The sequence below is a fragment of the Crocodylus porosus genome, unplaced genomic scaffold, assembly GCF_001723895.1.
Source record: "Crocodylus porosus isolate Cpor-Errol unplaced genomic scaffold, CroPor_comp1, whole genome shotgun sequence".
Lineage (NCBI taxonomy): Eukaryota > Metazoa > Chordata > Crocodylia > Crocodylidae > Crocodylus > Crocodylus porosus.
In genome coordinates, this window is record NW_017728910.1 from 33,180,636 (window position 1) to 33,196,670 (window position 16,035).

General features: G+C 48.1%; 1 protein-coding gene across 2 annotated transcripts in view; it reads left to right on the forward strand.

Annotated features, from left to right (window-relative positions):
• TFDP2 (transcription factor Dp-2) overlaps positions 1 to 16,035 on the forward strand; it is a 136,606-nt gene that overhangs the window by 16,442 nt on the left and 104,129 nt on the right. For both annotated transcript variants that reach the window (XM_019532988.1, XM_019532989.1), the window contains exon 2: positions 12,169 to 12,262. In XM_019532988.1, coding sequence (XP_019388533.1) covers positions 12,248 to 12,262 — 15 coding nt within the window. In that variant the 5' untranslated portion in view covers positions 12,169 to 12,247. The remainder of the gene's footprint in view (positions 1 to 12,168; positions 12,263 to 16,035) is intronic.

Below are 16,035 nucleotides of genomic sequence, written 5' to 3' on the forward strand. Positions count from 1 at the left end.
ACCCGTCCACCACCACCCTCTGAGTATGACCCTTCAGCCAATCTGCAATCCATCTGACTGTGTAGGCATCAATGCCACAGTCGCCCAATTTTTTTTAATGAGGCCTTGCTGAAGTGTAGAAAGACTACATCCACGGCGACACCTGCATTCAGTGGTTTTGTGACCTGATCATAAAAGGCAGTCAGGTTGGTCTGACATGACCTGCCCCTAATGAAACACCACACCCCTGCCTTTCCTTCCTTCTCTATCCCGCCTCTAAAGCGTATAGCCCCTAATGCTCCTTTTGTGGAGGCTGAACAGGTTCAGGTCCCATAGTCTCTCCTCATAGGTTGCCCTTGAGCATCATCTCTGCGGCCGGCCCATTGTAGATATGCTCCAAAGAGTTTCCCTAGGATTGAGGGAAGACTGATGGGCCTATAGTTGCCCGGGTCCTCCCTCCCCACTTTTTTAAAGATGGGGTCCACGTTGGCCATCTTCCAATCATCTGGCACCTGGCCCGAGCACCACGAGTGCTTGTAAAGCTGTGCCAATGGCCCTGCAATAACCCCTGCTAGCTCCCTCAACACCCTGGGGTGAAGAGCATCTGGAGCTGCTGATTTGAATGCGTCCAGCCCTTCCAGAAGCTCTCTAACCTGGTTCTCCCCAACCTGAGGTCTGGAGGTGTTCCCCTTGAGGCCGTCTTGCCTCACAGTGGGGAAGTCCCGGTCCCTGCCCAAGAAAATGGAGATGAAGAATTGGTTAAAGAGGTCTGCTTTCTCCTCTGGCACAACCACCAGATTGCCCAAAGGATCTTGCAGGGGCCCCACATTTTCTTCATCCTCTTAGCTTTCCTGACAGCCCCCCTACAGGCCCGAGCAGAGGAGGTAGCACCCCCTTCCACCGGTTGTACACTGCCTTTTTGGCAGTCAGGCATTCCCATACACCCTTGGTGAGCCAGGGGGGCTTTCAGGCACTCCTGCCCCCCTTGCTTCTTGTTGGGATGGTCACCCCTTGGGCCCTGAGTATCATCTCCTTAAGGAATGACCACTCATCTTGGGCACTGAGTTCCCCTGCCCTCGAACCCCAGCGCCTCTCCAACTAATCTCAACTCATTGAAGTTGGCCCTCTCGAAGTCTAGGGCTACCGCCTTGCTGGCCCTTGACACCCTGTGCTGGATGGTGAATTCAGGTCCAACAGGGCATTTCCTCTGGTAGGACTGTGCACCTTCTGAATTAAGTGGAGGTCCTGTATCTCGGCCAGGAACCTCCTGGAATGGTCCGACCTGGCTGACTGTTCCTCCCAGCAGATGTCCAGGAGACTTAGGCAAGGGATATAGTTATCATGGGTAATTTAAGTGCCTCTGCAAGCTGGCCTGAAAATTCCTGGTCCAGCTCCTCCCCTTGGTTGGGGGGGGTCTGTAGTAGACCCCCACCGTTGGATCCCTCTCCCCACGGCCCCCTTGTATCTTGTCCCAGAGCACTTCCGCTTGCCCCTCTGACCCCATTTTGCTGGCAGAGAATGTGTATTGCTCCTTGACATAGAGCACCACACCCCCGCCTTTCCTTCCTTCTCTATCCCGCCTGTAAAGCCTATAGCCCCTAATGCTCCTTTTGTGGAGGCTGAACAGGTTCAGGTCCCATAGTCTCGCCTCATAGGCTGCCCTCTCATCATGCGAGTGGCCCTCCTCTGGACCCTCTCGATGCTGTCCGCATCCCTCCTGAAGTGCAGTGCCCAGAACTGGACATGGTACTCCAACTGTGGCCTGACCAGTGTCTCATAGAGGGGGAGGATCACCTTGGACCTGCTCATGATGCATCTATGGATGCATGATGAACTGCACTTAGCCTTCCTGACCGTGTCCCCACATTGGTGGCCCATGTTCATCTTCGAATCCAGTAATGCCTCCAAGATCCTCTTCTGCCTCTGTGCTGACAAGAAGGGAGTTCCCCAGCCTGTAGGTATACTACTGGTTCTTCTGCCCCAGGTGCAACACCTTGCACTTGTCTGTATTGAAACCCATCCTATTCTCATCCGCCCACCTCTGTAACCTGTCGATCTAGTTGTAGCCTGTCCCTCTTTTCTAGCATGCTCATTTCTCTCCAAATCTTAGTGTCATCTGCAAACTTGAACAAAGTTCTTTTCACCCCCTTGTCCAAGTCACCAATGAAGATATTGAACAGTGGGGGCCCGAGGACCGAGCCCTGGGGAACTCCACCGCGCACATCCCTCCAAGTCGAAAACAACCCGTCCACCACCACTCTCTGGGTTTGGCCCTCTGGCCAATTTGTGACCCATCTGACTGTGTAGGCGTTGACACCACAGACACCTAACTTTTTTTTTTTGATGAGGATGGGGTGAGAGTGGTGAAGGCCTTCCTAAAGTCCTGAAAGACTCTGTCCACCACTACACCTGCGTCCAAGGCTTTTGTGACCTGGTCATAGAAGGCCACCAGGTTAGTCTGACAGGACCTGTCTCTGATGAACCCATGTTGGTTGCATAAACCTAAGCATAAACTTCCCTGCTGGTCCCTTGCAGATGTGCTCCTGGATAATTTTCTCAAAGAGCTTCCCCAGGACCGAGGCAAGACTAACAGGCCTACATTTTCCTGGGTCCTCTTTCCTTTCTGTTTTGAAAATGGGGACCACATTGGTCCTTTTTCCAGTCCTCTGGCACCTCACCAGAGCACCACAAGTGCTCATAAAGCTGTGCCAGAGGTCCTGCAATGACTTCTGCCAGTTCCCTAAGCACTCTGGGGTGGAAGTCATCAGTACTGCTGATTTGAACGCCTCTAGTCCCTCCAGAAGTTCCCTGACTAGGTCCTCATGGACCCTGGGCCTGGCTGCGCCTCCCCTAGTTTTGTCCGGAATCCCAGTGGGCCGGATGTCCCTGTCCCTGCTCAGAAAAACGGAAGCAAAGAATTTGTTAAAGAGGTTAGCTTTGTCATCTGGTGCCACCACTAGATTACCAAGCATGTCCTGCAGAGGCCCCACATTATTTGGCACTTTCTTCTTACCCCCCTATGTATTTAAAAAAGGACTTTATCTTTGATCCAGATTGCTAGTCCCAGTTCCATCTCTGCCTTAGCTTTCCTAACAACCCCCTTACAATCTCGAGCCAAGGAGGTATAATCCTTCTTGGTGATGATCTCTCCCTTCCATTAGGTGTACGTCTCCTTTTTAGCTGGAAATTCAGATAGGATTACTGTTTGGTTATCAGAGGTGCTTTGTTTTGTATGGCCACGGGAGAAAAAGCAAAGGGCAGCTAATTCTCAACGAGAGTAAAGCAAGACTTCTTTATATACTGATAAGTCGCATACAGATCTGCCCGCCCCGTAACATACTCTTGGCAGTCTGACAGCAACTCATCGTGGTGTCTTGCTGAACCAGGTGCGTTTTTCTCAACCTGTTTCCTGATAAGCTTATCTTGAAGGCCACCGTGTTGTTCCCGCTTGGCCTTCACCCACATCCCCAATGCTGCCTTGACAAGTATACACTTCTTTCAGTACTTTTCCATTCCTCATCATTTCCCCCCTTGTAAGCGCTTGTGCTTACACCTCTATATTCATAAGGCCTTTGACACTTTCTTGTCATTTGCACTCATAGGCCACCTCCTTGAGCACCATCATATGTAACTTGGTCCTAGAGAGTCTAGAAACACTCTGCAACTGTCTCCTAATTGTGTGGAAGTCTTTTTCCACTCTTTGGTGCTGATTGATCCAGGTGCAGCAAGCATGGTTCACGACCACACATACCCCTCCTTGGGCAGCTAGAAGATAATCCAAAGCCATACAGTTTTTGGTAGCCACCTGTCCTATCTGGGTGATTTTTATCATTAAGAGCTCTTAAAGGATTGATGCTGGCATTAAAAAATTTCTCCGTAACTCCCAAAATGTTTACAATGGTCCTTTCTAATTCAACTACCCCCAACCAAGGGAGAAATGTCCTGGTAAATTGATGGAATCCAGTGGGTTGGTGAACCAGTGGGCTTTCAACAGCTCGCGTATGTCTGGGCAAACCAGGTGGGAGATTGGACACCTCATGCTGAGAGAGGCTTGGATGTAAATCGAGCTCCAGGACGAGTCTCCCCACGGTACAGGTGCCGACCCAATGCCATGGCAAAATCTTGTGGGCATCATTCCTGTATAGCCAGAACGAGCCTGGAGTGGCTATAGTGCTTGGGTTCCTACAGGTCATGCTTCCAATTCGACACTTCTGATTGACCTGTAAGGCAGAGGAAGGGGCACGTTGGCTCCCTACCAACCTGCTCTGACATACTGATTGATTACAAGAAATAGAACCTAACAGCAAGTAAAATGCGGACCCGTTCATTACCAGACTATGGGTATTTTCCAGGGTTCTATGGATAGCGAGAGACGTGTTGGTACATTGAAAGCGCGTGTTTCCCAGCAGGATCCCAGATGTATTATGGGAATGATAATCAAAGGTTACCCGGCATTTGGGGTAGTGCCCCACTGAGTAACCAGCTTTGCCCATCCTACTGCTTCCATTGGATCTATAATAGAGGGCTGCCTCAAGTCTAGAGGACAGTCTCCAGCTGTCTTGAGTCTTTTTCCACCATTTAGGGATCAACTACTGCGTTCTATCAGAGTGGGAGGAAAATCTGGCAAAGTTAGTATTGGTACTGTTTCCCCAGTCCTCAAAGGGAATCAGTACCCCAAGCATTGGGATTCCTCTGGCTGGGTGTGTAAGCTCATGTATGCACACCCAGCAGTTTGTAAGGTTTTCTGCACTAGCAATGCTCTGCCCCAGGAACATAATATTGTTCTCTTCCCATGCCCTGGCTAAAACTCCTGGCATGAAGCAGAGTAAAAGAAAAGATAACATCTCAGAGCCTACTTGAGTAGTATCCCAAACGCTGCTATCCCTTGGAACTTTGAGGGGCTACCCTTAACTAAAATTTTGGCCTCCAGCACACTACTACCAATAAAATACTGACCATAAGAATACAGAACAGTGTTACCCCCTAGGGAGTTTCTAAATCTATGTAATTATCTGCGTCTTCCCAAGGGTTAGTGTGATTTCATACTAAATTACTAAAGGCAATTCAGCTCGTAGAACAAAAGTTCACAGCCTCAAGTAAAACTTGGCTAGCTGTGCAGGCTGTTTTTTCGAGATTTCATTGTCTGATCTTCACTCGCAGGGAACCCTCTGGATCTTGGAGGTATATCGCTGGTGAGAGAAGCCTTCCACTCTATCAGAGCAGTTACCTTCTTGCAGTGGGAGGTATGGACCCAAGCAGAAACCTTGGCAACTTTCACAGCAGTTGAGGTGGTTAGCGGAACCTGGAAAGGCTCCTTTCACCGAGGCTGCAGGCAATCCTTCCTCTTGTGGACCTTAATCAGGACCCAATCTCCTGGTTGGACCGGATTGACAACCGAGCCACCATCTAGAGACTGATGTTGCGCTGTGGCCTTAACCTTGAGGGCCTTGGTGAGCTCTTGGCAGTAGGTTAATAAGGAATCATGGGGATGAGTCAGGTGTTTGGGGGGGAGGTGCAGCAAGTCCCCTCATGGGTCAACCCATAACAATCTCAAAAGGGGTCAGACCTGAGGACCTCTGAACAGAAGTTTGGGTTTGGAAAAGTACCAAAGGGAGGGCCTTGGGCTACTTTAGGCCAATTTGTTCACAAGTCTTCACCAAACGAAGCTTAATATCAAAGTTTTTTCTGTTCCACTTCCCTAGTTTCATAGTTCTTGGGGTCAGAGGGGACCTGAGTAGATAATCTAGTCTGACCCCCTGCCATGGCAGGAAAGAATACTGGGGTCAAACAACCCCAGCAAGGTGTACATCTAGCCTCCTCTTAAAGACCCCCAGGGTAGGAGCCAACACCACCTCTCTTGGAAGTTGGTTCCAGATCCTAGCCGCCCTGTCCATGAAGTAGCACCTCCTGATATCTAGCCTGCATCTACCCTCTGCCAGTTTATGACCGTTATTTCTGATCACTTCAGGTAGTGCTTGGGGGAACAGGGACTTCCCCAGTGCCTGCTGGTCCCCTTTGACTAGTTCGTAACAGGCCACTAGATCCCCCCCTCAGCCTTCTCTTGTGGAGGCTGAACAGGTTCAGGTCCCATAGCCTCTCCTCATAGGGCCTGCCCTGCTGTCCCCTGTTCATGCGAGTGGCCCTCCTCTGGACCCTCTCCATGTTGTTTACATCCCTCCTGAAATGCAGCGCCCAGAACTGGACACAGTACTCCAACTGCGGCCTGACCAGTGCCACATAGAGGGGGAGTATTGCCTCCTTGGACCTGCTTGAGACGCATCTGTGGATTCATGACAAGGTACGGTTGGCTTTTCTGACTGCATCCTCACACTGTCATCCCATGTTCATCTTGGAGTGAATGATGACTCCAAGATCCTTTTCTGCCTCTGTACTGACAAGAGGGGAGTTCCCCAGCCTGTAGGCATGGTGCCAGTTGTTCCTCCCCAGGTGCATCACTTAGCACTTGTCAGTGTTGAATCCCATCCTAGTCTCATCTGCCCACCCTTGTAACCTGATTTGGGGTGTGGAGCTGGTATCAGATGGAAAGGACCTTGCAAACGTGTTGGACCACCTGGCCAACAAAATGGGAGCCACAGTCCAAGTCCAGGGAAAGGGGTAGACTGAAGCAGGGCAGCAGGTCAAAAAGAAGCTTTTTGGTCACAGTGGGGGCATCAGCCCGTTGGCAAGGGTATGCCTCAGGCCAACCGCTAAAAAGGCAGACTGACCAACACATACTTCCAGGGTCCCAACCTGGGCAACTGGATGAAGTCTATCTGGAGATGGGGGGGAAAAAGGGTAAAGACCTAATGTCTGTGGAATGCGTGTGGCTGGCGGGGTGGTCAGCCAGGATTGTGTCGCTGACACTGTGGGCATTGGCGACCAAAAATAGGCGGCCACGATGGAAAAATTGGGGGCATACCACTGAAAAATGGGGGGCATACCAATGGCGGTCAGCTTCAGCTACCATTGCCCCTTTGGCTGAATGGGCCACTGAGTGGGCCATTTGAGCCAAGAGGGATAGCAGGGCCTGGGGGATACAAGGTGACCAGACGGATGCCACCACAAGGAGTCAGAGTGGAGAGAGCAGCCCCTGGAGATCCGGGTGTCCTTTTTGGCGTCTGGGGTGACATCCTGGAGAAAGGGAAGGTCAGGGGAGATGGGGGAAGAGAGGTAGAGAGCGGCCTGAAAGACCAGAGAGTTCTGACAGGGTGGCGGTCTTGGCCGCCATGTCTGCCCTAGTGTTTCCCAGAGTCACAGGATCATCAGTAGCAGTGTGTGCTTTGCGCCACAGAACAGCAAGGGTAGAGGGAAGGAGAACAGCATCCAGAAGAGCAGTAATAAGGTGATGGTGAGAGATGAGAGTCCCAGCAGAAGTAAGAAAACCCTGCTGTTTCTAGATCTGTCCAAAAGAATGGCAGACACCAAAGGCATAGTGAGAGGCTGTATAGATACTAGCAGATTGTTCAACGGCAAGGTGACAGGCACGAGTGAGAGCAATGAGTTCAGCGGCTAGAGCACTAGTAACAGAAAGAGGAGCGGATTCAGTAACAGTGTGATTGGAACAGACAGCATAGCTAGCTTGGAGAATACCGTAATTATCTCAAACAGGAGCCATCAACGTAGAAAATGAGGTCAGGGTTAGTCAGAGGGGTATCAGAAAGATCAGGACGGGTAAGATAAACAAAGTGCACAAGCTGAATGCAGTCATGGGGTTGGCTGTCTGAGGGCGAAGGAAGAGAGGCAGGATTGAGAGGATCGCAGTGGACAAAAGTCACATGGTCCACAGCCAGGAGAACCACCTCATAGCGGGTTAGACAGCCAGGGTACAAGTGCTGAGTCCTGCCACATTGGAGGGTGAGGACAGCGTGTGGGACAGCAACAGTAAGGGGGTGCCCAAGGACAAGGTTGTCAGTTTTAGAAACCAGCAGAGCGGCAGCAGCAATGGCACAGAGGGAACTGGGAAGTGACCTGGGTCAAGGGAGGCACTATAGTAAGCGATAGGACAGTGTGGGGAGGGTCCGAAAGGCTGAGTCAAGACACCAGAGGCAGTGTCTTGGTGCTTGTGGCAAAAGAGAGTGAAAGGCTTAGAATAATCGGGCAGACCTAAAGCGGGGGAAGAAGAAACGGCTTGCTTGAGCTGACAGAAGGCAGATTCATGGACGTCTTCCCAGGGTAGTGGGTCAAGGGAAGAATCACAGGTGAGAAGGGTGAGAGGTCTAGAAAGTCTAGAGTAATTAGGAATCCACTGTCAGCAGTAGTTGGCAGTACCTAGAAAACCGCAGAGTTGGTGTTTAGTCTGCGGGCGTGGGAGGGAAAGAACAGCAGAAAGATGATCAGGAGACAGGTGACGGGTACCGTGAGAAATGATGTAACCCAGGTAGGTAATAGAAGTCTGACAGAATTGGAGCTTAGTGTGGGAGGCTTTGTGGCCCTGTGCTGTAAGTTGTTCTAAAAGAGCGACGGAGTCAACTTGGCAATGAGGGAGGGTATCAGAACAGAGGAGCAAATCATCTGTGTGTTGGACTAGCATAGAATCATGAGGCAATTGGACTGTATCGAGATCAGACTTGAGAAGTTAGCTATATAATGTGGGCGAGTCACGGAAACCTTGGGGCAGATGGGTAAAGGTGTATTGCCGGCCCTGGTAAGTAAAAGCAAATAAATACTGAGAGTCAGGGTGAACTGGTATAGGGAAAAAAAGGCAATACAGGGATCCACCATGGAAAAATAGAGTGGAAGCAGGTATTTGAGAAAGTACATTGGTGGGGTTGGGTACCACAGCTGTCAAGGGAATCACAAAATAGTTAATTGCATGCAAATCTTGGACAAAACGATAAACAGGCAACCCCTCAGGTGTACATTTCTTCTTTCGAACTGGAAGGATTGGGGTATTACAACAAAAACAGGTAGGTACAAGGACACCCTGTTCTAGGAGACCTTGTATTACAGGAGCAATGCCTCTGGAGGCAGCAACTGATAGCGGGTATTGCAGGATCGATGGGGGAGATGCTCCTGATTTAACTTTGATAGAAACTGGGATGGCACCCTTGAAGTCCCACATAGGTTGTGGAGTGGGACCAAAAGGACTCAGGAAGGTGAGCCAATAGTTCCTGTTGCAACGACGAAAAATTGGGCTCAGGTTCCTGTTCCTTTTAGTGTCATCATGAAGGCAGGAATTTGGGTCTGGGGTAACATGAGGAAGACCCCATCTGGTGAACAGTGAACTGTTGCCCACAATTTGCAGAGGAGGTCTCGCCCCAACAGACTTGGAGGTGCAAGGACTCAGCAAAAAGACATGTTGCTCAGTAAGGGGACCCAAGGTAAATGAAAGTGGCTGTGTAATGGGGTGGTCAATGGGCTGATCCCCAATACCTACAGCAGTGATTACTTTACCAGAAATGGGAACCTTAGAAACAAAACTGGATCTAAGCATAGACAAAGAAGCACCGGTGTCGACAAGAAAGGGAACAGTTTGTCCTCCCACAGTAACAGGTATCGTAGCATCGGAAAAGGTAGAATGTAAAGGGGCTAGAGTCTCTGGGTCGTCTTGGCTGTCCTAATACTGATTTTCAACTTTGAGGGACTGGAGAGGAGCTGGTCCGGGCGGTGGAGCTCGGTGGGCACGTGGCTGAAATGGACGGGTACTAGCTGAGTGGGGGCCCCCAAGGTTTATTTGGGCACTCATTCTTCTAATGGCTTTTTTGCTTACAGTAGCTGCAGACATCAGTGGGAATGGCAGAGGGACCGGGTGGTCGGGCCGAGCAAAATGGTCCTGGAGGGCACCGGGGTCTGGCACCACCCTGGAGATCTCTGATTTGCAAAGCCATCAGTTTGTCCTGAGCCTTTGATTTTTGCTGCTGCGCTCTAGTATAGAAACGAGTGGCAGCAGCCAAAACTTCAGTGAGGGGTTTAGTTTCCCACCCAATCACAGTGTTTTGCAGGGCCTCAGAGATCCTAGGTAACAGCCCTAAAACAAAGGTCTGAATAATCATGGCAGGGAGGCTAGTTTCTGGGTCCTGATTGCCAGAATGTGCCTTAAAGGCTTGGACCAGGCGAGAATAGTAGTTGGCAGGATGTTCTTCTGGCTTTTGCTGCTTAAATTTTTCTTCATTATCCTTATAGGAAGCCACAAGGGAGCGCTTGTGGCATTTTTCGGACTCGTCTTCCCATAGGTACCAGGCTTCCATTTGAACAGGGTGCTTGCTTTCCAAATTCTCAGAGATGCTTGAGGATATGATGATCCCATGACTCATCTAGGGACCAGCACATTTGGGGTCACCTGTCACAATGGGGCCACATTGGTATACCGGTTCCATTTAATTAAGTACTGTGTTGACTGGGGCCCATATTTCAGATACATAAACCAGGCGGGATCCCGTGGCGGGACCTCAGAGGTCCCACTACCCATTGTCACGCCTAGGACTTATTGACACCGAAACAGGCAGGTACTCACCCTGGCCAGGGATTTTTCCAGAGCCAAACAGATGGATGGTAGATCAGGGTCCGGGGTGTTGAGGCCACAGAGCTGAAGAACCGAGTTGAGGATAACCTTCTTGGAGCAATGGAGTTGAAGATCTGAGACAAGGGTCCTACTCAGGGCGGCCTGTGTGAGGGCACATCCTGGACGAGCCCCCAAGATGAAGTGGAAATTCAGATAGGATTACTGTTTGGCTATCAAGCGCTTTATTTTGCATGGCCATGGGAGAAAAAGCAAGGGGCAGCTAATTCTCAACGAGAGCAAAGCACAGACTTCTTTATATACTGATAAGTCACATACAGATCTGCCCGCCCTGTAACATACTCTTGGTAGTCTGACAGTGACTCATCCTGGTGTCTTGCTGAACCAGGTGAGTTTTCTCAAGATGTTTCCTGATAAGCTTATTCTGAAGGCTGCTGTGGTGTTCCCGCTCGGCCTTCACCCACATCCTCCATCCTGCCTTGACACATATATACTTCTTTACTTTTTCCATTCCTCATCAAGGCATTTGTGGATGCATTTGGTGAGCCATGGGGGCTTTAGAGTACTCTTGCCCCCTTTGATCTGCATGGGGATTGTCACGCTTAGGGCTTGGAGGATTGTCTTCTTAAGGAACAACCACTCTTCTTGGACTCTCAACTCCCCTCCCCTCTGGGACCTCAGTACTTCCCCAACTAGTCTCCTTACCTTGTCGAAATCCGCTCTCCTGAAGCCCGCTGCTGTCTTGCTGCAGGCCTTTGACACCCTGTGCTGCATGGTAAATTCCAGTAGGCAATGGATGCTATCACCCAGGTCGTCGAGCACCTGCAGTCCCTTCACCAGGTTGTTGCCTGTGGCCAGGACCAGGTCCAGCAAGCCATTTCCTCTGGTGGGACTGTGCACCTCCTGAGTTAGGTGGCGGTCCTGTAACTTGGTTAGGAACCTACGCGAACAATGCAATGATCACATGCAACAGAGCATTGTCTGTAGCCTACAACCAAAAACTGTTGTCTTTAAAAAAGAAGTCCAATGGATTTTTCTGTGAATGTGTTAAAGGTAGAACAACATATTTGCATGTTTACTGGAAGTCTTTACTGTCTTATGTAGGAATAGTTTCCCATTACCAATATCACTTCAGAAAATTGGCAGTGTAAATTTCATCTTCGCTATAAATTAGTGCTCACAAAGCAGGATATTTTAATCAGTTGAGGTTTTTTGTGATTTAACGTTCTTGAACTGCTGGAAGCTTTGACAGGTATTTCCAGAAACAATGGTATCTGTTATCTTCATGAGACAAACCATGTATGAGATAATGAAGACTTCCTAAAGAGTTCAAAACTTTTTAGGTTGTCTTCATTATCTCATATATATGGTTCTTCTCATGAACATACGAGTTCATTCCAGCTTAGGCTTTTAGTAAGGAGTCAATGTCATAACTGGGTTGATTGGAACCTATTCTTGAAGACTTCAATCTTAAAAAGATGGCCTGAAAATATTAAATGTGTTTTGCATTTTTGTAATGTCAGACACCTGGAATCTCAAGTCTTTTGTGTATTCTGAATGCCTAGTACTTTAGTAAAATGTGACTGAAGGTGATATTTTTGTTTAATTTATTGAAACTTCTCACCACTTAAAGATGTGTGTATACAGTCTGTAAAGTAATGCACTAAATTAGTGATATGTTATTGAGGAATGCATTCTAACTGAGGTGCTACAATTTGACTTCTTAATAGGATGGTCTTTCTGAAGATTTCTTGAAGATGAAAAAGGATATTTGATGGTTTTACTGAAGAGAAAGCAATATTGTCTGACATGACGGCAAAAAATGTAAGTATGTAAGCCTACAACAAATACTACATTTTTCGTACCGGAAAAATCTGCCAGTTACTTCTGGCTATGTGACTGTAGTCCATGTGGAGCTCCTGTATGAACAACTGTATCACCCAGGGGATATGAGTACATCTCCAATATTTTGTGTGTTAACATGGACCAAAAGGAGTCTTGCGTTTTGGTTCTGAAAAGTAGTTAGATTTCTGGTTGTTTTATGTCTTCCTCTTGGAGTAAGTTCTGTAGTCAGAGTTAAGCTGCAGTGATTTCTATCTCTAGCTCAAGCCTTTTTCCAGCGAACTGACAGTTCGGTTGCTTTGGTTAAACATAGATGTCTCAGGAAGCTCAGGTTGCTGAAGGAAGGCTGTTGTCTTGGATATCTAGGTCCAGTCTTGTAAAAGTATTTCAAAAGCAGGATAGTAACTTTTTAGCAGTCCTGTATGGTAGTAGAGGGAGTCTCGTGCACAGAGTAGAACACTCGGAGTATTTTGTTCAGTGATCTGTATTGCTAAGCAGATGGACTTTTGCTTTTTCTGGAAGTGTAGCTTGAGTCCTAAATGTAACAAATTGGAATGCAAAGCCTATGAATGAAAATGACCCCTGGGATCTAGACTAAGAGGATAACATGAAGCCAGATGTATACTGTAATGGCGGGTAGATGAGGCAGATGGTTTAGAACTTCCTGCTTCACTGCAACGGCTGAATTTGCATCAAACTAAATCTTCCCACTGAGACTCAAACTTCCAGAGTTTTAACTGAAAAGCCTTATTTATTCTACCATTGCTTGTGTGTCCCTGATGCCACGTTCCCCCTCCTGGCCTGTGAGAACTTGATGGATTTCTGTATTTATTTATTCCTTCCTCTGAATATGGTCCAGGTATGTTTAGAACCCTAGCAGTTGTCCTTGTGCCTTCTATCCACAATTCAAAGGAGGCATCCAGTACAGAATCATAAGATTGACATGTTTCCTGGCTGAGCACCATGCCTGATGTACCTGAGCTGAGTGTGCTTTCATTAAATTTCTACTTGGTGAATGAAATGCTATTTTTGCTACTCTACAGCAGACCCTCTGGTGGTCACTTTATATCAAAAGCAGCTTGCTTCAGTTGGAGAACCACTTTAGGAATCATTTAATAATGTAAATGTGAGAACCGAGTTGTGAAACTGATGAAGCTACCTTAGGGTTATCTCAGGATATTGCTCCTGTCTCTCCCCCCCCCCCCCCCCCCGAAGGATTTGATCATCACAAAATTTGGCATGCCTGTTTGGTTAGGTTGACTTCATAAACAAAGATTCTTGTCCTGTTGGTTTAGTTATAATGTAGTCTGATGTGAAAGTTGAAGTTCATGTTTAATTGTCACATGGTGACTTTGATGCAAACTGACAAATGCCAGAGAACTGCTGCATCCAAGACTCCTGGCTGTTTGCATTAGAGCATGTTTAAAGAAGGGGTGGGGGGTGATGGGAGAGGAAGGAGTTTTCAGGTTGCTAGTCTCTACTCTTCAAGCAAAGGATTCCCTTTGTCTTGGTCACTGAGATTCTCCATGTCTACCTGCTTATCCATGTGGAATAACAGAGGGAAAGCCAGATATTCCCCTATACCTCCCTTATTCACCAAGTGTTTTGTCTAAACACCTTGCTGAATATGATCTGTGAGCTAAATATGCAATTTTAGAGTAAACAAATAGCACTTAATTGTAGTATATGGGACCAGGCCCTCCCTCAAGTGCTCAGGCTTGGATGGTTTTTATGCATCAGTCGTTCTTGGGAAGAACTTAAGCTGCACTCCAGCTGCAAAATCCCTTGGGACTTGTATATGTGATGCCCCTGTCCCCAGTGCACTCAAAGGGCTCAGGGCTACTCCCTGCCAACAACATCAGTCTAGAAGACTAGAGGAAGGAGAGCACACTGGAGGGCGTTTGCACCCAACCCTAACTCTATTCTGTTTTTTTAGGGGCGTGGGGCTCTTTCCTGCCAGCAGTGTCAGCACAGACAGTAGTTTATACAGTGTTCCGAGGACTGTAAATTGTGATTGAGACTGGCAGCAGCACTGGAAAAGCTATAGCTTTATGTCCAACTTGGGAAGGTATAATAATGGCATAGACTTCTTGCCACACCTAGAACTGGAAGAGATGTTGTCCCCAGCTGCCGATGTGGATTGTGTCCTATTACAGAGTTTCTCAACTGGTAGGACTCAGATTGTAGCAGCAAAACCAGAAGTGCCATGGCGGGACTCCCAGCTTCACATTTTGTGCATTTTAATTGGCTGCTGGGGGACCTCCCTCCCAGTCTTTGACTGGCCTCTGGGGAGCACTCCCCCTGTGTGTCCCCCCTCCCCCAATAACTGGTAGGACCAGGATTTTTATGACCTTATGTAGGTGGAACGTAAGGTGCAAAAGGTTGAGAACTGCTGTCTTATTAGATAGTAATTTCCATGTTGCTGTTGGTCTCCAGGCCCATAAGTCTAGGTTTAACAATATTACCTTTATGAAAAATGCAGCCTGGACAGAAAAGAATCCACGTTTACTCATTACTGGACACCCTACTTGTCTGAGCCTTATCCAGAGTGGGTCATAAATGCCTTCCCTGACCTTGGGGAGTGGGGTGGGATAGGAGACTGTCTATAGCCCTTCTTTTGTGAAAGTCAAGCTTTGGGTAGAAACTCTTAGGAAGGAAAAATGAGGGAAGCTGAGAGAATGTCTCAAAACAGTCAGTCTTTCAAGAGAAGAACTCATCACATGCTCCTCTAATCTCTGTTTAGTGGTCTCTGTGGGTATTTTTAGCAAAGTTATGCTTTTAGGCTGCTATAGAGAGAGCTTCGCCTTAGTTGTCCCTTAGGGAAAGGAGGATTCTCAGGTTACTTTTGGCAGATGAGCTGGCAGATTCAAGTTAGCGTGGAGAGATGGAGCACTTACTTGGGTCAAGGACAGTCTAAGACAGTGATGCTCAACTAGAATGCTGCAGCACCCTAGGGTGCCATGAGGTCCTTTTAAGGATGCCTCACAACATAAGCACTGTTAAGTGTCCAAACTTTCACATGATTCATAGGATTAATCCAGAGCTTTGAAATGGAAATCTGTAGTATCAAAAGCATTCTTATTCAATAAGGTCTTTCTGAATTCTTTGTAATGGAAGAACCTCTTTATTATTTTGTCCATAAGCGAAACGTGAGTGAAAGCTAAAAGCTGGCATTTTCTGAGAGGTGACTTGAGTCTAATGAGCCTGAGAACCACCAGTCTAAAGCAGGGATGGCATCCTGTAACGCAAGTGTCACAGGTGGCATGGGCAGCCTCTGTGTGGTGTTCAGCAAAAGGGGGAGAGAGCCGGTAGCACAGTAGCAGAGCAGCAAATTGGGCAGGGGAAGGGGATCAGAATGGCAGTTGCGCAGGGTGTTGACCTAAGTTGTGGTATCATGCTGGGCTGTATGGCTTGTCTGTAAGAGTACAGGCACCCAGGGTGAAAGGTGCACCAATGGATTCCAGCAGCAGGGAACAAGTTCCCCTGTGCTGTGTGAGTCTTGAAAGCCCAAGTAGCACCCTGATAAAGTCCAGAATTGGGGAACTAGTTTCTCCCATGTTGGGCTGTGTGGCATAATGGGAGACTGTTATGAGGTTATTTGGAAAGAGGGAGTATGCATACTTTTTTTTTTTTTTTTTTTAGCTTTCATAAAGAAACCTATGAGCTTATATTCAGGGGCCTGACTTCATAGTTTCTAGCGTCAGAAGGGACCTGAGCAAATCATCTAGTCCGACCCCCTGCCATGGCAGGAAAGA